This window comes from Dipodomys merriami, unplaced genomic scaffold, assembly GCF_024711535.1.
Source record: "Dipodomys merriami isolate MVZ:Mamm:240054 unplaced genomic scaffold, mDipMer1.0.p SCAF_10, whole genome shotgun sequence".
In the NCBI taxonomy this organism is placed as follows: domain Eukaryota; kingdom Metazoa; phylum Chordata; class Mammalia; order Rodentia; family Heteromyidae; genus Dipodomys; species Dipodomys merriami.
Genome location: NW_027202271.1, coordinates 20,306,588 through 20,327,236, shown reverse-complemented (window position 1 = coordinate 20,327,236; position 20,649 = coordinate 20,306,588). Strand labels below are relative to the sequence as shown.

General features: G+C 47.9%; 1 protein-coding gene across 8 annotated transcripts in view; it reads right to left on the bottom strand.

Moving 5' to 3' along the window:
• Positions 1–20,633, bottom strand: part of Dgka (diacylglycerol kinase alpha) — a 32,363-nt gene extending 11,730 nt beyond the window's left edge. The window contains exons 1-13 of one of the 8 annotated variants that reach the window (XM_070042605.1): positions 20,535–20,633; positions 9,638–9,782; positions 7,937–8,010; positions 7,464–7,596; positions 7,149–7,226; positions 6,369–6,418; positions 5,577–5,651; positions 5,303–5,422; positions 5,085–5,199; positions 2,666–2,754; positions 2,418–2,537; positions 2,142–2,240; positions 218–301 (exon numbers count right to left, since the gene is read on the bottom strand). In XM_070042605.1, the coding sequence (XP_069898706.1) occupies positions 218–301; positions 2,142–2,240; positions 2,418–2,537; positions 2,666–2,754; positions 5,085–5,199; positions 5,303–5,422; positions 5,577–5,651; positions 6,369–6,418; positions 7,149–7,226; positions 7,464–7,596; positions 7,937–8,010; positions 9,638–9,701 (1,101 nt within the window). In that variant the 5' untranslated portion in view covers positions 9,702–9,782; positions 20,535–20,633. Of the gene's footprint in view, positions 1–217; positions 302–2,141; positions 2,241–2,417; positions 2,584–2,665; positions 2,755–5,084; positions 5,200–5,302; positions 5,423–5,576; positions 5,652–6,368; positions 6,419–7,148; positions 7,227–7,463; positions 7,597–7,936; positions 8,011–9,637; positions 9,783–16,680; positions 17,159–17,465; positions 17,527–18,226; positions 18,313–20,534 lie in introns of those variants that run through there. The other 7 variants (XM_070042622.1, XM_070042640.1, XM_070042632.1 and 4 more) reach the window with 7 other exon arrangements.
• Between the last annotated feature and the right edge of the window lie 16 nt (positions 20,634–20,649).

Sequence of the window (20,649 nt, the reverse complement as noted above, 5' to 3'; positions counted from 1 at the left end):
TAGTGGGAGAAGAAAATAAACAGGATTTGGTCAGAGTTAAGGTAGGCCCTAGAGACGGGGCAAAGCACTGGCACTTTTCAAGATGCCTTTCCCCTTCACCTTTCCCACCTCCCCTGCAGAGGGAAGTGTCCAGAGAATGGGCACCACTCCCCAATCTTTCCTACTTCAGTCCCTCCCAGCCAAAAACGGGTACAACCATGAACCCTAAGCCTTGTACCCGCAGAGCCTCAGAGGTGCACAAGTTTAGGTCTTCCAAGGTCTTCTGGCTTGTTTTGCTATGTTTGCGGTCCTGTCCAGATGCCTGGGAAGAGAGCAAAGCAGAGGGGAGAAAAGGCAAATTGTACATGAATCCCCATACAGGTGGGGTTAGCTTAAGAGTGTGTGTGTGTGCTGTTCACAATAGCTAGGATATGGAAACAACCCAGATGCCCCACCACTGATGAATGGATCCAAAGACTGTGGTATCTATACACAATGGAATATTATGCAGCCATTAGAAATGACAAAATAATGGCATTTGCAGGGAAATGGATGGAGTTAGAAGGAATCATGTTGAGCGAGGTAAGCCAAGAACGAAGAGACAAACGGTACATGGTCTCCCTGATATGTGGATGCTAAATCCAAAATGTTAGGTGATACGACAAAACTAACAGGACTTAAGAAACAAAGAACTGGGGCTGGGAAGGTGGCTCAGTGGTAGAGCGCTTGCCTTGCATGCTCAAGGCCCTGGGTTCGATTCCTCAGCACCACATAAGCAAAAAGAAAAAAGCCGGAAGTGGCGCTGTGGCTCAAGTGGTAGAGCACTAGCCTTGAGCTGAAGAGCTGAGGGACAGCGCCCAGGCCCAGAGTTCAGGTCCCACGACTGGACCAAAACAAAACAAAAAGAAACAAAGAACTCCCACTCATCTGGTTGAACCACTACTAAATATCCCCACGCTGCTGATCACATATATGGTGTATAACATGTGAACACCGTTATATGTTACAGACTGTGATAGACAATTTGCTCCAGGAAAGTTAGAATGAACTTGTGACTTTAAATGAGCATCATTATTCCATAATACTGTGAAATTCGGGAAATTATGTAATCACTTAATCACAATAATAAAAAAAAAAAGAACCTCAGGGAAGGGAGGGAGGGAGGGAATGGTAGGGGGAAAACAATGGAGGGGGTAACAATGTTCAAGAGGAAGTGTACTCATTACCTCACTCATGTAACTGTAACCCTCTGTATAGTATCTTTACAATAAAAAAATAAATAAAATAAAATAAAAAAAGAAAAAGAATTCTGACAGAAAAAAAAGTGTGTGTGTGTGTGCGTGTGTGTGTGTGTGTTGTAACTAGGGCTTGAATTCAGGGCCTCATGCTTGCACTTGGCCTTGTTTGCACAAAGCTTCATGCTTGCTCACGGCTGGTGCTCTACCACTTGAGCCACAGCTCTATTTCTGGCTTTTTGCTGGTTCATTATAGATAGGAATCTCTCAGATTTGTCTGACCAGGCTGGCTTCAAACCATGATCCTCAGATCAAAGCCTCCAGAGCAGCTAGGATTGTAAGCATGAGTCACCACCACCTGCTGGTTTGAATCTTTAAAAGAATAGTCTTCCAGGGGCTGGGAAGGTGGTTCAATGGTAGAGTGCTTGCCTTGCATGCCTGAGGCCCTGGGTTCGATTCCTTAGCATCACATAAGCAAAAAAGAAAAAAGCCAGAAGTGGCACTGTGGTTCAAGTGGTAGAGCGCTAGCCTTGAGCTGAAGAACTGAGGGACAGCACCCAGGCCCAGAGTTCAGGCCCCAAGACCAGACCCAGAAAAAAATAAAAAAGAATAGTCTTCTGGGTGCCGGTGGCTCATGCCTGTAATCCTAGCTACTGAGGAGGCTGAGATCTAAGGACAGCCCGGACAGGGGAGTCTGTGAGACTCTTATCTCCAATAAACCACTGGGAAGTAGCGCTGTGGCCCAAGTGGTAGAGCGCTTGCATTGAGCTGAAGAACTCAAGGACAGCAAATACAAGCCCCACCACAACAACAATAACAACAAAGAATAGTCTTTCTATTCCAAATGTCATTTTGGGGGGGGGTTGGGGGGGAATATGTCGGTCTGGAAAGAAGAGAGGCACTTCTGCTCCTTCCCTAGGGTCTCACCAGAACGCTGGGGTAGATGGAAGATGGAGGCAAGATGTGATCACGGAGCAGCCCACCGTCACACTCAGGGCCCACGTTCTGCAGACAGTCGTCGTGGATCTGAAGGACAAGATGGACACACAGAGATCAATCATGCAAGTGACCTCATCACCTCACAATGTGGAACTCTGGATTGGAAAGCAAGCTCTTGGGAACAGGCACAACTGCATCTGTAAGGGGGATGGGGCTCGAGATGTGTGCCGGGAAGGCTGTCATGATTGCGGCTCCCAAACTGACCTCTAGGTGGCACCATACACAATGCAGCCCGGTGAGACTGTGGAAGGTCCGGATCTTTTTCTGACAACGGTCGCAGCGCCCAGACTCACAGCCTCCTCGCACCCATACGTGAGATTGGATCTTGGGGAGAAAGGCAGCCTCTTGTCTGGGAGGGTCTGAGTAGAGACTGGGGGAAGGTGGGGTTGAGGGCAGTAACAGGCTAAGGACCCAGGCCAGGATAGGAGTGGAGGGAGCATGGGGTCACTCACACCAATGTCCTTACGAGACTTGGCATACGTGCTGACTTCACAAGGCATTGCCTTCATGGCACACTGGTCGTGAACAGTATACTTGCACACTGGAGAAGAGGGAAGAAGGTCAGAGCCTTATCATGGCTTTCCCTCTCTTTTACTTTTCTTACTTAGGCATGAGAAAAGATCACTGGAAGACCACCTGAAATCCCTTTCTAACAAGAGTATGGCAGAGTATGGCTAGTAGCTGATGCTTGTAATCCTAGCTACTCAGGAGGTTAAGATCTTAGGGTTGGAAGTCAGCCTTGGCAGACAAATCCAAGAAATGGAGGTGTGGCTCAAGTTGTTAGATACCAGCCTACGGAACAAAGCTAAGCAAAAAGTGCAAGGCCTTGAGTTCAAACCCTAGTTCTAGCACACACACACACACACACACACACACACAAAGACTCACACACATAAGTTTGGAGGAGTGATACCTTCTTACTTCCAAGACCTATGCCTTTTTCATCCTCCTAAAAGAGCAACTGTTGTCCCATGCCTGTCCCCACACCATCCACGCATCAAGTAGTAACTGAGCTAGACAATGTAAAGGAGACCAGTGTAACTATAATAATGACAATAATAACAACTAATTATGATTGCATAATATAGTATACACATGTGTTTTGGGAAGCTCTTTTTTTTTCTCCAAGTACTGAGATTGAACTGAGTGGAAGCATGTCCCCAGCCTGTACCAATCTGTGTGTGTGTGTGCCTGCAGCTTAAATTCAAGGCCTGGGCACTAGGATTTGAACTCAAGGCCTTGCACTTTTTGCTTAGCTTTGTTCCATACGCTGGTATCTAACATCTTGAACCACACCTCCATTTCTTGGATTTGTCTGCCAAGGCTGACTTCCAACCCTAAGATCTTAACCTCCTGAGTAGCTAGGATTATAAGCATCAGCTACTAGCCATACTCTGCCATACTCTTGTTAGAAAGGGATTTCAGGTGGTCTTCTAGTGGTCTACCATTTGAGCCATAGCTGCACTTCTGGCTTTTCAGTAGATATTGGAAACAAAGAGTCTCATGGATTTGCCTGCTCAGGTGGGCTTTAAACCATGATCCTCAGATCTCAGTCTCCTAAGTAGCTAGGAATAAAGATGTGAGCCAGTGGTACCCAGCTATATCTTTTTTTAAATTGTCATTATAAATGCGATGTGCAGAAGGGTTACAGTTAAACAAGTCAGGTAATGAGTACATTTCTTTTTGGACAATGTCACTCTCTCTCTCTCTCTGATTTTCCCTCTTGTCCCCATCCACAAGTTGTACAGTTCATTTTCCACATAGCATCTAGTGAGTACCACTGCTGCATTTGCATTTGTTGTATCAACATTTTTTTTTTGCTGGTCCTGGAGCTTGAACTCAGGGCCTACCTGCTGTCCCTGAGCCACTTTGTGCTCAAGGCTAGCACTCTACCATTTGAGCCAGAGGACCACTTCCAGCTTTTTCTGAGTAGTTTATTGGAGATAAGGGTCTCACAGACTTTCTTGCCCAGGCTGGCTTCAAATCGTGACCAGGTATCAGCTTCCTGAGTAGCTAGGATTATAAGCATGAGCCACTGGCGCCTGCTATGTTTCAACCTTTCTTTAGTTTGTTTGGCTTTTCTGTTAGTCATTCATGGGGCCTGAACTCTGGGCCTGGGCACTGTCCCTGAGCTCTTCAGCTCAAGGCTAGCACTCTACCACTTGAGCCACCATGCCACTTCCAGCTTTTTCTGCTTATGCATGCAAAGCAAGCACTCTGCCACTGAGCTACCTTCCCAGCTTGTGTATCAACCCTTTTAATGCTTACAATTAGCTCATTTTCAGTTAAAGAAACTAGATGCCTGAGAGGTCCTGGGTCTGACCCCTAGCACCACAAAAAAAGAAAGAAAGAAAGAAAGGAAAGAAGGAAGGAATGAAGGAAGGAAGGAAGGAAGAAAAAAAAGAGAAACAGAAGAGGGGAGGGGAGGAGAGACATAGGAAGGAGGAAAAGAAGAAAGGAAGGAAGGAGAAAGAAAGTAAAGATGCCAGGTGCCAGTGGCTCCTCCCTGTAATCCTAGCTACTCAGGAGGCTGAGATCTGAGGATCGTGGTTCAAAGCCAGTCCAGGCAAGGAAGTCCGTGAGACTATCTCCAGTTAACCAGGAAACCGGAAGTAACTCTGTGGCTCAAGTGGTAGAGCTCTTGCCTTGAACTGAAGACCAGCACCCAGGCCCAAAGTTCAAGCAAGCCTCATGACTGAAAACAAAACAAAAAACAAAAAAACAAAAAAAAGGAAGAAACATTTACAAGGCCACAAACTAGTCAGTGGCAGAGCCCAGAATTCAAATCCAGGTCTAGGATTAGCATGCCTACATTCCCACCAACGGCTGGATTCCCCCTCTTCTCCCACACTGCCAGGTGCTATTACTCACGGTTACAGCTGAGCCCCTGTTTGCCAAGACCAATGCTAGACTCGCACAGGTTGCAGTAGACCGGTCTGGGGAACCGCTTGGGTCTCCACATATGCTGCCCATCATCCTTCAGAGTCTATAGAGGGTACAGAGCAGACCTACTTCTTAGAGGCCCAACCTTTGACAATCACAGCCCCAGACAGCTGCTTCACCCATCCTCACAAGCCTTTCCTACTCACCATCTCCATCCCCAGCAGCACTAGCAGTGGCACGGTGGTAGCTCCTGCTCGGACCCACTCAGCCAGGGAGACAGAGCCACTACCATCATAGTCAATCTCCTTCATCATCTCCTGAAGAATCTGAGTGAGAGTGGGAAGGGACTTTTGATGTAAATGGTTTCTCAGATACTTCTCCTAGCATAACCAACCTAGCCCATTGGGGAAGGGGGTAAAGCAGATACAGGACCACAGGGAAAGAGGGTAGATAAGGCACAGGGAGGAAAAAATGTCTTACCGGCCTCAGCTCGGACACATCCCAATCCAGATATTCTGCCATTCGCATCATTTGGAGGATAATTTTTTCTACTTCCTGGGACAAAAAGGATTAGAGCCACAGTCATAGCCACTTTACTATTACCACCCAAACTTGTCTCCAGAAAACAGAGCTCCTGAGTTCCATCCCTAGATCTACCTCTCATTCTTTTTTTGTTTTTGCTTGAACTCAGGGCCAGGGCACTGTCCCTGAGCTTTTGGTACTCAAGGCTAGCACTCTACCACTTTGAGCCACAGCACCACTTCTGATTTTTGATGGTTCAGTGGAGATAAGAGTCTCATGGATGCTCTTGTTCAGGATGGCTTTGAACCATGATACCCAGATCTCAGCCTCCTAAGTAACTAGGATTACAGGTGTGACCCACTAGGGCCCAGCCCCACCTCTCATTCCTAAGAGCCCCTTGTCAGGTAAGTACATGTGTTTGAATGTTTTCAAGGTAAACCCCAATTCATGTCTCCAGCCTCTCCTTTTCTCTCTCCCTGCTCTGCAGTGGTAGAGATCAAAGACAGAGCTTTATATATTCAAGGCAAACACTTTTATCCTCCAGCCCTTTTCTGCCTCCTCTTTGTGTTTGTGTGTGTGGCGGGGGGTTACTGGGGTTTAAACTCAGGGTCTGGCATTTTCTCAGCTTGCTTGATCGGCACGCTACCACTTGAGCCATGCCCTCAGCACAACTTTTTAAGGCCATGAGAGAGTTGAGACAGGACAGTACAGACACACTCCCTTGCTTGTCATACAGGTCCCGAAACTCACTGAGCTGTCCAGGATCCCATTTCTGTCCGTGTCATACAGCTTGAAGGTAACTGTGGGATATTTTAGAGGAACCAGGGTCAGTTGGTGAAAGAAACCCAAAGAATTCATACTAGAATACAGGGGAAATAAGACAGAAGGTTAGAGGGGAGCAGCTAAGAGCCTAGAGCTTGGGATGGGACAGAGGAATGGAGACAAAAAGGGAGGGGAACAGGCAATAGATGCTACCCTGGGTAAATCTGTTTGTGTGGTGTGTGTGTGTGTGTGTGTGCGTGTGCATGCCAGTATTGGGGCTGGAACTCAGTACCTGGGTGCTGTCCCTTAGCTTTTATTTTGCGTAAGGCTAACCCTCTACTACTTGAGTCACAGCTCTACTTGCAGTTTTTTGGTGGTTAATTGGAGATACTTTCCCTGCCCGGGATGTCTTAGAACCATGATCTTCAGATCTCAGCCTCCTGATTAATTAGGACTACAGGCGTAAGCCACCAGCACCCAAGCAAGGTTCTGGGTAAATCTGATAGAAGAGAAAGCACAGGCTCTCATATCCCAAGAACAACCCAGAGGAGAATGTATAAGATATAGGAACTAGAATGACTAGGAGGAATGGTGTTTGGTACAAGCAGTCTGGGGGAAAAAAGAAAATAGGCCCATTCTTTGGCACCACTTCTGTCTGGCCCTGTTAGCCTTTAAGGATCCTGAAGCAATGAGGGGAAGGAGGCTAGAAAACACCTCTCTTCCCTCTTCACTGTTCCTCCCCTCTCCCAGTCCAGAATGGCAACTCACATTCTAGCTTATCTTCTGGCCGACCACCCTCCAGAAGGGAGAAGTAGCAGGAGACATCACTGAGACACACTACATCTGCTATTAAAAGAAAAAAAGATACAGCAGATCAGAGGTCAGGTTCTCTCTGTACTTTGGATCTTCCAACTCCCCTTCAACCTTCCTCTTGCCAATTCCTAGTCCAGCCTGACCACCCTCTACCACTCTCTTAATCTCCCTTCAACCCAGGCTAATTTGGAACACACACACACCCACACACACACCCCTCCCCCCCCCCACAATCCCCAGCCTAGCCCAGTCCTATGTGCTTAACCATACCTTTGATCATAGCCTCGTTTAAACAGTGCCCAGTGCGGAAGGATTGAAACAGTGCCTGGCTCAGGTGAGTGGGTACTTGTTCCACTTCCAGATAGATTTTCAGGAATTGCTGGAATCCCTCGTACCCAATGGCCTATGATGATAGTGAGCCTTACTCTGGGAAGTCAGCTGGGAGAAGCTGGGGACTGAAGAACTGGGAGCAGTGGAGACAGGGGGTAAAGGCACAGCTGAGAGACTTCTGAGATAGGAATATGGTTTCGGGGACAATTCCTAAAATTAAGGTCTCTTGTTTTTGTCCTACAGCAATAATTGTCCAGGATAATGGACAAGGGGCTATTTACATGGGTGGTATCAAGGGAGTTGAGGCCAGAAAAAAAAAAAAATCTCTGGAAGCTGGGGATCCCAGTGTAGTAACAGAAGCAAAGATGGAAGGCTTTGGTCAAGAAGATGATTCCCCAGATGCTGCCACTCACATCTCCTTGGAGATATTTGGCCATCTCACCATGCTCGAAGAGCTTGAGGACATCGCTGACCTTTTTGGTGGAGTCTAGGTATGAAGAGAATTAGAGAAGCACATTAGTCTAGTTCAGCTCTCTAGCTTTTCTCAGAGTCCCAACAAGACATCCAGCAAGGGAAAAAAAAGATATATATCTATTAAGAAGAAGAAAGAATTTTTTCTTTTGGTCAGTCATGGGGCTTGAACTCTGGGCCTGGGTGCTGTCCCTCGGCTCTTCAGCTCAAAGCGAGCGCTCTACCACTTGAGCTACAGTGTCACTTCCAGTTTTCTGGTGGTTTATTGGAGATAGGAGTCTCACGGTCTCTCCTGCCTGGGCTGGCTTTGAACCGCGATCCTCAGATCTCAGCCTCCTGAGTAGCTAGGATTATAGGCGTGAGCCACCAGTGCCCGGCTAGAAAGAATTTTTTTTAAGAAGAAAAAAATTTTGATCCAGGTCTCAGTGGCTCACATATATAATCCTGACTACTCAGAAGGCTGAGGATACTTTTTTTTTTTTAAATTTTTGCCAGTCCTGGGGCTTGAACTCAGGGCCTAGGCGCTGTCCCTGAGCTTCTTTTGCTCAAGGCTAGCACTCTACCACTTGAGTCACAGTACTACTTCCAGCTTTTTCTGTTTATGTGGAACTGAGGAATCAAACTCAGGGCTTGATATATGCTAAGCAAGCACTCTACCACATTCCCAGCCCACTACTCAGAAGGCTGAGATCTGAGAATCAGGATTTGAAGCCAGCTGGGACAGGAAACTCTGTGAGACTCTTACCTCCACCAAAAACCAGAAGTGGAGCTGTGGCTCAAGGGATAGAGTGCCAACCTTGAACCACTAGAAAACCAGAAGTGGCACTATGGCTTGAGCGGCAGAGCACTCGCCTTGAGCTGAAGAGCGCAGGGATAGCACCCAAGCCCAGAGTTCAAGTCCCTTGACCGACCAAAAAAAAAAAAAGAAAGTTTAGGGATAATGCCCAGATCTTGAGTTCAAGCCCCAGGACCAGCAAAAAAAGAAAGAAAGGAAGAAAGGAAGAAAGAAAGAAAGAAAGAAAGAAAGAAAGAAAGAAAGAAAGGAAGGAAGGAAGGAAGGAAGGAAGGAAGGAAGGAAGGAAGGAAGGAAGGAAAGAGGAAAGAAAGAAAGAGGAAAAGGAAGCTGGGCACTGGTGGCTCATGCCTGTAATCTTAGCTATGCAGGAGGCTGAAATCTGAGGATCTTGGTTCAAAGCCAGCCCCGGGCAGAAAAGTCTGTGAGACTCTTATCTCCAATAAACCACTAGAAAACGAAAGTGGTGCTGTGGCTCAAGCGGTAGAGCGCTTGCCTTGAGCTGAAGAGCTGAGGGACAGTGCCCAAGCCCAGGGTTCAAGCCCTACAACCGACCAAAAAGAAAAAAGAAAAAGGAAAAGAAATTCAAGAAGAAACACAGAAATCCAGAGGGAAAAACATCTCAGCCCCTCCAGAGTGGTACCATTCTTGTCTCCCCTCTCCTCCGAGGCCTGGAACAAGCAGTGACTTAGCCATTTGCCCATCATGTCTCTCCCCTTCCCCACTCCTGGGCATTTCTGAGGAGCAGAGAGGCTCAAGACCACTGGAGAAAATGTAGACTTGAATGAGAAGGAAGAGAGATTCTCTGGGGGTAGTCTCTTGACGGGAAGGGCTGGGAGGGAAGACTCACATTCCATATATTTTTGCAGTTGAGCAAAGTCTTCGGGGCTTATTAGGCCCCTCTCCTTGGCCATCTTTCTGTTTACCTTAAGGGTGAAGGCAAAGATAGCCTGGTAGTAGAATTTCTTGCGTTTGGTTCTTCTCAGAGGGTAGTCCTGGAGGAAGACACCAGGAGTTTTTATGAAGAGCCAGCTGTCTGCATTGGTTGGCTTCTGTCTGGTCCACTGTCTCTACTCCTACTGATTTCTGGCCTTTCCTTGTCTCTGAGTTCCCTCCCTGAATCCCTTCCTTTCTGGGTCTCCCCCCCCCACCCACCTCCTCTCTCTCTCTCCTTTGTCTCTACAGTCCCTAACAGTGCCTGTCCTGTCTCTACTTCTCTGACTCATCTTTGACATTCTCTCCTTTATTTCTGGATCTTTCTCCCCACTCCCTCCCCCATCTGTCTAGATTCACTGGATCTGCATCACCTGTCTGTCTATCCAGGTCCCTCCTCCACAACACACTTTCCCAGTCCATATGTGTTTCCCTGAGTGAGTATCACTGCGGCCCGGGTTCCCAGGTCATCCTGCGGTCAGTCCCCACCGTCCTGCTGGCTCTTCCGGTGCCAGCACGCCTCCCCAAACACAACTCCATCTGGCTCAGCCTCCAGCCCGGGACCTCAAGCCGGGTCCAGCCACCCACGCCCCCGCAACGACCTCTAGCGCTTCCCTCTAGCGCTTCCGACTTGTGCTCGCGAGACACAGAACCGGCTGTGGCTGTGTTTCTAGCCCAGGCCTGGCATCCTTGGGATGGAGCAGGTAAGGGAGGAAGGCTGTGGCTTCCCCAGGAACTAGACGCTGGACTAGGGGGGTAGGGGTCAGGGAGGCTTTGTGCTGCAGTCTCACATCTCAGGGGACCTCACCCACCCTCCACTTGCCGTTTAGGGAGCCCCAACTTTTGACTACTGGACCTAAGAACCCAGGAGGAGAGGGCATGTGGATCCTGTCTGCCCATCTGCCTAGGAAATGCCTAGATAGTTTAATAAAAAGCAATAGAGCCTGGAGCTCTATTTTCTGGCTCAAAGACATCATTTTTCCTAATATCCAGATGTTCTTCTCTAGGTACTCCCTTATATAATAATAACAGCTAATGTTTATTGAGTTCTTACTCTTTACCATGGAAACACTGTATACATTGTTTATGTAACCTTTTCCTTTTTAAAAATATTCATCCCAGGGTGCTAGGGCTCATGTCTGTAACCCTAGCAACACAGGAGGCTGAGATCTGAGGATCCTCCATTCAAAGCCAACCTGAGCAAGAAAGTGTGTGAGACTTTTTTTTTTGGTCAGGTCATGAGGCTTTGAACTCTAGGCCTGTCCCTTAGCTCTTTAGCTTAAGGCTAGCCCTCTACTACTTGAGCCACAGCGCCAATTCTAGTTTACTGGTGGTTTATTGGAGATAAGAGTCTGAGTGCCAATTCTGGTTTACTGGTGGTTTATTGGAGACAAAGAGTCTCAGTGCAATTCTGGTTTACTGGTGGTTTACTGGAGATAAGAATCTCATGGCCGGGCGCTGGTGGCTCACGCCTGTAATCCTAGCTACTCAGAAGGCTGAGATCTGAGGATCGCGGTTCAAAGCCAGCCCGGGCAGGAGAGGCCGTGAGACTCCTATCTCCAATAAACCACCAGAAAACCGGAAGTGGCCCTGTAGCTCAAGTGGTAGAGCGCTCACCTTGAGCTGAAGAGCTGAGGGACAGTGCCCAGGCCCAGAGTTCAAGCCCCACGACCGACCAAAAAAAAAAAAAAAAAAGAATCTCAAGGACTTTCCTGCCCAGACTGACTCTGAACCATGATCCTTCCTCCTATCTAAGCCTCCTGAGTAGCTAGGATTACAGGCTTGAGCCACTGGTGCCTGGCTGGCGTGTGACTCTTATCTCTAATTAACCACCAGAAAACGGTTAGTGAGGAGTAGTAGAGGGCTAGCCTTGAGCAAAGGAGGTCATGAATAGCGCCCAAGCCCTGAGTTCAAGCCCTAGGACTGGCACCTACATACATACATACATACTTACCACAAAAATAAATAAATAAAACCCTGACACTAATAGTTTTAAACAGAAAGGAAAAAACCAAACGACAACAATAAAAGAACCTAAGCTGGCTGGACATGAGGTGAATGCCTGTAATAGCCTGCAAAGAAGAGGCTGAAGCAGGGGCTGGGAATGTGGCTTAGTGGGAGAGTGCTTGCTAGCATGAAGTCTTGGCTTCAATTCCTCAGTACCACATAAACAGAAAAGGCTGGAAGTGTGTTGTAGCTCAAGTGATGAGTGCTAGCCTTGAGCAAAAGAAGCTCAGGGACAGTCCCCAGGCCCTGAGTTCAAGTCTCAGGACTGGAAGAAGGAGGAGGAGGAAGAGGAGGAAGAACAGGAAGAGGAGGAGGAGAAGGGCTGGGAAGGAGGCTCGGTGGTAAAGTGCTTGCCTTGCATGTTGAGGCCCTGGGTTCAATTCCTCAGCACCCATAAGCAAAAAAAAAAAAAGCCAGAAGTGGTGCTGTGGCTCAAGTGGTAGAGCGCTAGCCTTGAGCTGAAGAGCTGAGGGACAGCGCCCAGGCTCAGAGTTCAGGCCCAAGACTGGACCCAAAAAAAACAAGAAGGATGCCGGGCGCTGGTGGCTCACGCCTGTAATCCTAGCTACTCAGGAGGCTGAGATCTGAGGATCACGGTTCAAAGCCAGCCCGGGCAAGAAAGACCGTGAGACTCCTATCTCCAATAAACCACCAGAAAACCGGAAGTGGCACTGTAGCTCAAGTGGTAGAGTGCTCGCCTTGAGCTGAAGAGCTGAGGGACAGCGCCCAGGCCCAGAGTTCAAGCCCCATGACCGACAAAAAAAAAAAAAAAAAAAAAAAAAAAAAAAAAAAAAAAAACAAGAAGGAGAAGAAGAAGAAAGCTGGGCGCCGGTGGCTCACGCCTGTAATCCTAGCTATGCAGGAGGCTGAGATCTGAGGATGGTAGTTCAAAGCCAGCCTGGGCAGGAAAGTCTGTGAGACTCTTATCTCCAGTAAACCACTAGAAAACCAGAAGTGGCTCTGTTGCTCAAGTGGTAGAGTGCTCACCTTGAGCTGAAGAGCACAGGGACAGCGCCCAAGTCCAGAGTTCAAGCCCCGCGACTGACCAAAAAAAAAAAAAAAGAAGAGGAAGAGGAGGAGAAAGAGGAGGAGCAAGAAGATGAAGGAGGGTGAAGAAGCAGCAGCAGCAAGAAGAACGAGGAAGAAGAAGAAGCTGGAGCTAAGACAGGCTGGGATTTCTTTAAACAGTTGGTACATGGAGGAGTCCAGGCTCCAGTCCCAGGACCACATGGGAGGGACTCTATCATTCTGTACTCTCTTGTTCTTCTCTCCCAGTCATATGCTGCTTTCTAGTCTTACTGCCCTCCATTCTAATCCCCAAGCATGCCAAGTTCTTGGCTGTCCAGGGCCATGAGACTTGATGTTCTGCCTGGCTGGAAACACCCTTCACTACTCTTGGCAGAGCTAATTCTTTGGACATCTCGGCTGTTCACCTCTAGGGGGCATGACATTCTTGTCTCAGGGGTTCTCTGGGAATACCTGGAAGGAGTTCCTGGGACACTGACATCCTGAAGAAAAGACTGCCCCCCTCTGGCCTTTATCAATGACTATAAGCCAGCTTCTGCTGTCAACAGATCTAATGCATATGTAACAGTTTATTTGGCTTAATTCTGATTATTACTGTGGATTCTTGTGTGTGCGCATGCGTGCATGCGCATATTCGTGCACACATGCATACATACAGGTGCATGTGGTGGCACTGGAATTTAAACTCAGCCTCTTTCTCTGGCTTGATTTCTTTACTAGTACTTTACCACTTGAGTTACATACAGTTCCACTTCTAGCTTTTTGCTGGTTAACTGGAGAGGAGAACCTTACTGACTTTTCTGCCTAGACTGGCTTCAAACTACAATCCTCAGATCTCAGCTGCCAGGAGCTAATATTACAGGCATGAGCCTCTTGATATCCACTTAGATGATTTTGAAGTTCTAAGAAATGCTGACACAGAAAGCCATAGGGAGAGTAATTGAGAGAAGATAACAAGGAGAGAGGACAAGATGCATCTTCCCTATCTCTCTCTCTCTCTCTCTCTCTCTCTCTCTCTCTCTCTCTCTCTCTCTCTCTCTCTCTCTCTCTCTCCCTCCGTGTTTGTCCTAGGGCTTGAACTCTGGGTCTGGTGCTGTCCCTGAGCTTCTTTTTTGTTTTTTTGGTCCGGTCGTGGGGCCTGAACTCTGGGTCTGGACACTGTCCCTCAGCTCTTCAGCTCAAGGCTAGCGCTCTACCACTTGAGCCACAGCACCACTTCCAGCTTTTTTGTTTATGTGGTGCTGAGGAATCGAACCTAGGGCCTCATGCATGCAAGGCAAGCACTCTACAACTGAGCCACCTTCCCAGCCCCGTCCCTGAGCTTCTTTGCTCAAGGCTAGTGCGCTACCATGTTGAGCCACAGTGCCACTTCCAGTTTCTCTGGTGGTTAATTGGAGATAAATGAGTCTCATGCACTTTCCTGACTGGGCTGGCTTCTAACTGTGATCCTCAGATCTCAGCCTTCTGAGTAGCTAGGATTACAGGCGTGAGCCACTGACACCTGGCTCCCTATCTCTTTTCACAGTTATCCAACTATTTCTTGCTCATTCATGGAACCCAGGGCTTAAACCTGGATGAACTGTGCATATAACCAAAGTTAAGTTTGGGGAAAAAAAGCTCAGGAGGCTGAGATCTGAGGATCACGGTTCAAAGCCAGCCTGGGCAGGAAAGTCCGTGAGACTCTTATCTCCAATAAATCACTCGAAAACCGTAAGTGGCACTGTGGCTCAAGCGGTAGAGCACTTGTATTGAGCTAAAGAGCGCAGGGACATCGGGACATCGCCCAGGCCCAGAGTTCAAAGCCCCACGACCAACTAAAAAAAATATATATATATATAATTTTTTTTTTTGAGACAAGAGTCTCATTATTTAGCCCAGATTAACCCTAAACTCTGATTCTCCCACCTTAGCCTCAGAGTGCTGGGATTACAGATAGGTGGTACCAGGCCTGCCTGAAGAATGGAATTTTCATTTTTTTGTTGTTTTTTTTTTTTATTTTTGGGTCCGGTTGTGGGGCCTGAACTCTGGGCCTGGGTGCTGTCCCTCAGCTCTTCAGCTCAAGGCTAGCACTCTACCGCTTGAGCCACAGTGCCACTTCCAGCTTTTTTCTTTTTGCTTATGTGGTGCTGAGGAATCAAACCCAGGGCCTCAGGCATGCAAGGCAAGCACTCTACCACTGAGCCACCTTCCCAGCCTGTGGAATTTTCATTTTTTTGAAGACAGTATCTTGCTATGTAGTTCAAACTAGCCTGAAGCTTGTTACATAGAGCAGGCTGGGTTCAAACTCACTGCTCTTCCTGCCTCTGGTTCCTGAGTGCTGGACTTACAGGTATGTACTACCACACCCAGTTTAAGAATGGACTTTCGAATTTGACATAGGTTAGAAGCCTAGCTCTTAAATGAGTCACTTCGTCTCTTTGAACCTCAGTCCTTTTATTTTTTTAAGCTGGGGATTGTACTTGAGCTTTGAGCAAGCTAGGCTATACTTCCAGCCCAATCTATTTTCTCATCAGTAAAAATGGATATCTAGAGAAATCAGTCACAAACTGGAATCCTTTTTTTTGGGGGGGGGGGGAATTGGTCATGGAGCTTGAACTCTGGGCCTGGGCGCTGTCCCTCAACTCTTCAGCTCAAGGCTAAGCATTCTACCACTTGAGCCACAGTACCACTTCCAGTTTTCTGGTGGTTTATTGGTGATAAGAGGAGTCTCATGGACTTTCCTGCCCAGGCTGGCTTTGAACCGTAGATCCCCAGATCTCATCCTCTAGCCAAGACTACAGGCATGAGCCACCGGCACCTGGCTGGGATGAATATTTTTAAAAAGGAAAAGGTTACATAAACAATGTATACAGTGTTTCCATGGCAAAGAGTTAAGAATTCAATAAACATTAGCTATTATTATCATAGAAGGGAGTACCTAGAGAAGTACACCTGGATATTAGGAAAAATGATGCCTTTGAGCCAGAAAGATAGAAATTCTAGGGACTTCTATCAGTAGTGAAGCACAGTTTTAAACTTCCTGCCCTTTTTATATACATCAAGTACAGGCATGTAGTACCATTAGAATCCTGAACTTTGCCTCTGGGAAGATGATGAGCTGGCTAGAAAATAGACTGTCAGTGTTCAAGGACACCACTGGGCTGGGGCCTGAGACTTGAGTACTCCTGGGATCTATTAAGTTGTTCGTCCTGACTTCTCATCAGAGGTTAACTGCTCCTAGAGTTGAAAAGCTGCAAACTGGGGCCTTAAAAAACCTGGAACAAGGGCCAGGGGTGTGGGTCAAGTAGTAGCGTGCCTGAAAGCAAGAGGCTCTGATTTCAAACCACCATACGAGAAAAAAAAAAAAGAAAAAGAAAACACCTGGCATAAGTCCAATATTGTCCTCCAGCTCCATCCCAACCCTGAAGCTATAACTTGGGCTAGTCCAGGCAAAATTAGGGCTGGAAGGGTGGGGTCTGCTGCTGCCCGCCAGTTATTTGTGACTCACCCTTCTCTCCTCTAGTTTCTCTCCTCACCTCTACCAATTTGGAAAGAGAAAGGAAGAAGTTGACTTGAGGGGAAAGAATCCTAGAACACTCTCAGATCTGGGGCTGACTCTCCTCATTTTCCAAAGGAGGGAACTGAGGCCCGAGAAATGAGTCTCAGGATCAGAGCCAGACTCAAGACACTTTGTCCTTAGTTCATTGCACTAAGTCTTGGTGCTTCTCATTCTCAAGATCTCCTTTTAAACATCAAATGATAAAGCTGCTCTTAACCAAGGGGTAAAGAATATTTCCAGTCAGTGCTAATGCATTCATTGCTCCCATGCCAAGTCATTTAAGTTGACCATTTATTCAAGAATTATCTATGTCCTAGGACATTCAAGCTGTCCTAGCAGAAAATCCTTAGGGTCAAGCAACTCCTCATTTGAGGGCGTAGGCTGCTTACCTGGATTTCAGTTCCTCAGCCATATCAGGAAGGTTGTGTTTTCCTTTTTATAAATGGGGGTCCATTCTTTCCTGCCTATCTCTGCTACTAGCCAGGGATCTCCAAGAGGGAATTATTTAGCTCGAAACCTCAACATTCATTAAGCTTCACAAAAATCATAGATGATGTTGCTGCCTGGTTAAAGGGATGGTACCCATGTTGTATGTGAAGGGTGTTACTACGCAGGACAGGAGGAAGTTACCAGGTTGGCATGCTTGGGGGATGTGTCTCTATTCTGAGGCTGAAAAGATATCCAATAATACTGCATTTCTTCCTCCGTAAGGTTCATTTCTCCTATCTAAAGGTGAAAAGTAGGATTCTGTTTCAGCTATTTTCAGAAACTTCCCGGTGACAGGTGTAGGCAGGATGGAGATGGGTTAGTTGGGAACCTGGAGGCCAAACCAGACGCCTTCTCCACCCTCGCGGCGCTGTGAGGGTTCCAAAAGGGACTTTCCAATCAGTCTAGGTCCCCAGAAGCAGAGTTTCACCATCCCTCAGGGTGTGCAGTAGGGCTGGAGGGGTTAGATCTGGGGAAACACTTCCCATGGGGTTCTGGCCCAGCCCTGGGGCAGCCCCCCGCTGCGTCCCAGCGCAAACCTTTCTAGCCACGCTCTCCAGCTGTCACGCTTCCTCCCTCTCGATCCCGCAGCCCTAACACAATTCGTGGGGTGTCCCCATCCGTGGTTCCCACCCTCCTGCCCCGGGATCATGCAAGTGGCGGGGCGGGGGGCTAGCGGGGTCTCTACCTGGCCCGCGGAGGGCGCGCAGTCCGAGCAGAAGCGCCGGCGCTGGAGCTGGAGCCGGGGTTGGGCTGCAGGGGCCGGGCCAGGAGACAGGGCCGCCCCGCTACTGACGACACAGCTGCCCGCCCCCCCCGCCCCCCCCCCCCCCCGGCCCAGCCTGCCAAAAACCCGCTGCTCCGGAACCCCCAACTCCGGGAACTTCAGCACTGGACAGGCTTGGGGTTCCACGTTTCCAACGGGAACCTGCTCCCGATCGTCTCCAGGGCTAAGGGTCGGTGCCACTTTCCACTTCCTGAGCTCCTTTTTTTTTTTCTTCTTCTTTTTCCCGCGCCCCGGGGCAACTCTGCCTCTATTTCTCAATCTATCTAACTACCCACAACTTCCCTCCTCATCCCTAACCTGAGAGGCCAAGATGGAGGGGATGGGGGAATGCTGCCGCTGAGAACAACTGGCTTCCAAGCTGCCATTCACCAGGCTGCCCTCTCCTACTTGTTATCCTAGATAGACTTCCCTGGCCACCTCCTTTACATCTACCAGGACTCTCCGGAAGAGTCCACTAGGACCCAACCCAGAGAACCAAACTTCACATCCGCAGGCTCACAAGGCTCCTCACTGCCTGAGACAACCTGTCCCCATTTCTCCCCCAGGATCCCCTCTTCCCTTTCAGGCTTAGTGTCCCACTGGAAGGACGCCTCCTTCCCTCAAGACCCATCTCCAAGAATACTCTTCCTCCATGCCCCAACCCTCCCATTTTATCTCCTGACCTGGACAGTTGGGGCAGAAGGCCCTGGCCAAAAAGTAGGGGCTGAAAGCAGACCCAACTTCTGACTAGAGTCTGCTGGGGAGAGCTGTCAACGTTCTTGTGATAGCACGGATGTGAGGCTGGGTAGAGCAAGGGAGAGAGACACAGGCCTAGGGACTCACTGGTAGGAACTGGGACCCAGATATCCTGCTCCTTGGCCCCGCCCTAACCACTAGCTCCCTCCTACCCTTCATTAAAGTAGGGCGAGGTAAGAAGGTCTTGGGCTCCTGGAATTGCCCCTATTACATCTAGGGGTGGAAAGGAGAGAGAATGCTCTGCCTGGAGAGAGAGAGAGAGTGTGTGTGTGTGTGTGTGTGTGTGTGTGTGTGTGTGTGGTGCATATGTATGTACAAATATACATGTATGTTGGTGGGCGTCAGAGAGGAAAATGAATGAATACATAGGCCCTCTAGTGGAAAGAGAAGGTCCTAAGCAGTTTGTCATTACTTCAAGATTAGGTGGTGTTGGGACACTCATGCCTGTAATCCTAGCTACTCAGAAGGCTGAGATCTGAGGATCATGGTTCAAAGCCAGGCAGGACAGGAAAGTGCCTAAGACTCCTATCTCCAACAAACTACCAAAAATAAGCCTGAAGTGGAGCTGTGGCTCAAGCGGTAAGAGTGCTAGCTAGCCTTGAACAAACGCAGCTCAGGGATAGCATCCAGGTCCTTGAGTTGAAGCTCCAGGATAGGCGTGCGTGCGCGCGCGCACACACACACACACACACACACACCACAAGATATGCTTGTTGCGAAGACTTCCCCACTTTTACCATAAATAGCACTGCTAAGTAATTCATGTGAAGTTATTATTATTGGAAATCCCTGGCAGGGGTTGGAAGAAGGTCTGTCTCTCTGTTCCTGTGTCCTTTCCAGATCTCATACACAGTCTTTTTTTTTTTTGTCAGTTGTGGGGCTTGAACTCTGGGTCTGGGTGTTATTCCTGTGCTCTTCAGCTCAAGGTGAGTACTCTACCACTTGAGCCACAGTGCAACTTCTTGTTTTCTGGTGGTTTATTGGAGATAAGTCTCATTAACTTTATTGCTTGGGCTGGCTTTGAACCGTGATCCTGAGATCTCAGCTAGGATTACAGGCTTGACCTACCACCATGTCTGGCTCATCCTCAGTCTCAGCACTAGCTCTCCTCTTCCTCCTCATGCTTCTCTTCCTCTTCTTTTTTTGGTAGTGCTGAGATAAAGCCAGGGCCTCAAACATGCTAAGAAAGTCCTCTACCACTATCTCCCCAGCACCCATCCTTCATTTGTAACAGTACTTTCTTAATTGGTTAGCAAAGCTTTGTCTCCTCTTCCTGTATGACTCCTTAGTCAACACTTTTTTTTTTTTTTTGAGACAGGGTTTCACATAGGCAAGATTGGCCTCAGATAGGAGATCCTCCTGCCTCAGAATCCATAGAACTGGGATTATAGACAAGTGGCACCAACTCAGGTTTCAACAAACCCTTTTGAAGGCCTATGTCTGCAGGACAGGCAAAAAACATGAGTTATGGATTGTATGGAAGGGGCTTGAAGTATATAAACCTCTCTGTTTTGAACCATTCTAAACAAACACACAATTTCACTAAGAATAGACCCATAACTATGCTTTCCATTAAACCTTATAGACAGAGACTCTCCTTCTGTTTGTGTTGCTAAAGTTTGAACCTGGGACCTCACACCTGCTAGGCAAGCGCCGTGTTTAAAGTACATTGCCACCCCTAAAGTTAATTTTTTTTCTTTTTTCTTGTCAGTCATGGAGGCTGAACTCTGGGCCTGGGCACTGTCCCACAGCTCTTCAGCTCAAGGCAAGCGCCCTACCACTTGAGCCACAGCGCCACTCCCGGCTTTTTTCTGCTTATGTGGTGCTGAGGAATTGAACCCAGGGCCTCATGCATGCAAGGCAAGCACTCTACCACTGAGCCAACTTCCTAGCCCTAAAGTTATTTAAGACATTTTAAGACATTTTTGAACTTCAAAGTAAGAATGATATCACAGGCGCTTACTTGTAATGTTAGCTACCCGAGAGGCTGAGATCTGGTGGTTCAAAGCCAGCCTGGGCTGGAAAGTCCGTGAAAACTCTTATCTCCAATAAACTATTCAGAAAAGTTGGAAGTGGTGTTGTGGCTCAAGTGGTAGAGCATTATTAGCCTTGAGCACAAAGAGGTTCAGAACACAGCCCCCAGGTCCTGAGTTCAAGTCCCAGGACTGGCAAAAAAAAAACCAAAGTAGAGTGAGGTTATTTATGTAATAAGGAATAAGAGAGAATCAGTCTTACTTTAGCCTTCTTTCTGTCTTCTTTGGGATATGTGCTCCATCATACCCCTTCAGTTGTTGGTGAGAGTGGGGGAATAAAGGGCAAGAAACATGTAAGGAGGAAGCTTCTACTGCTT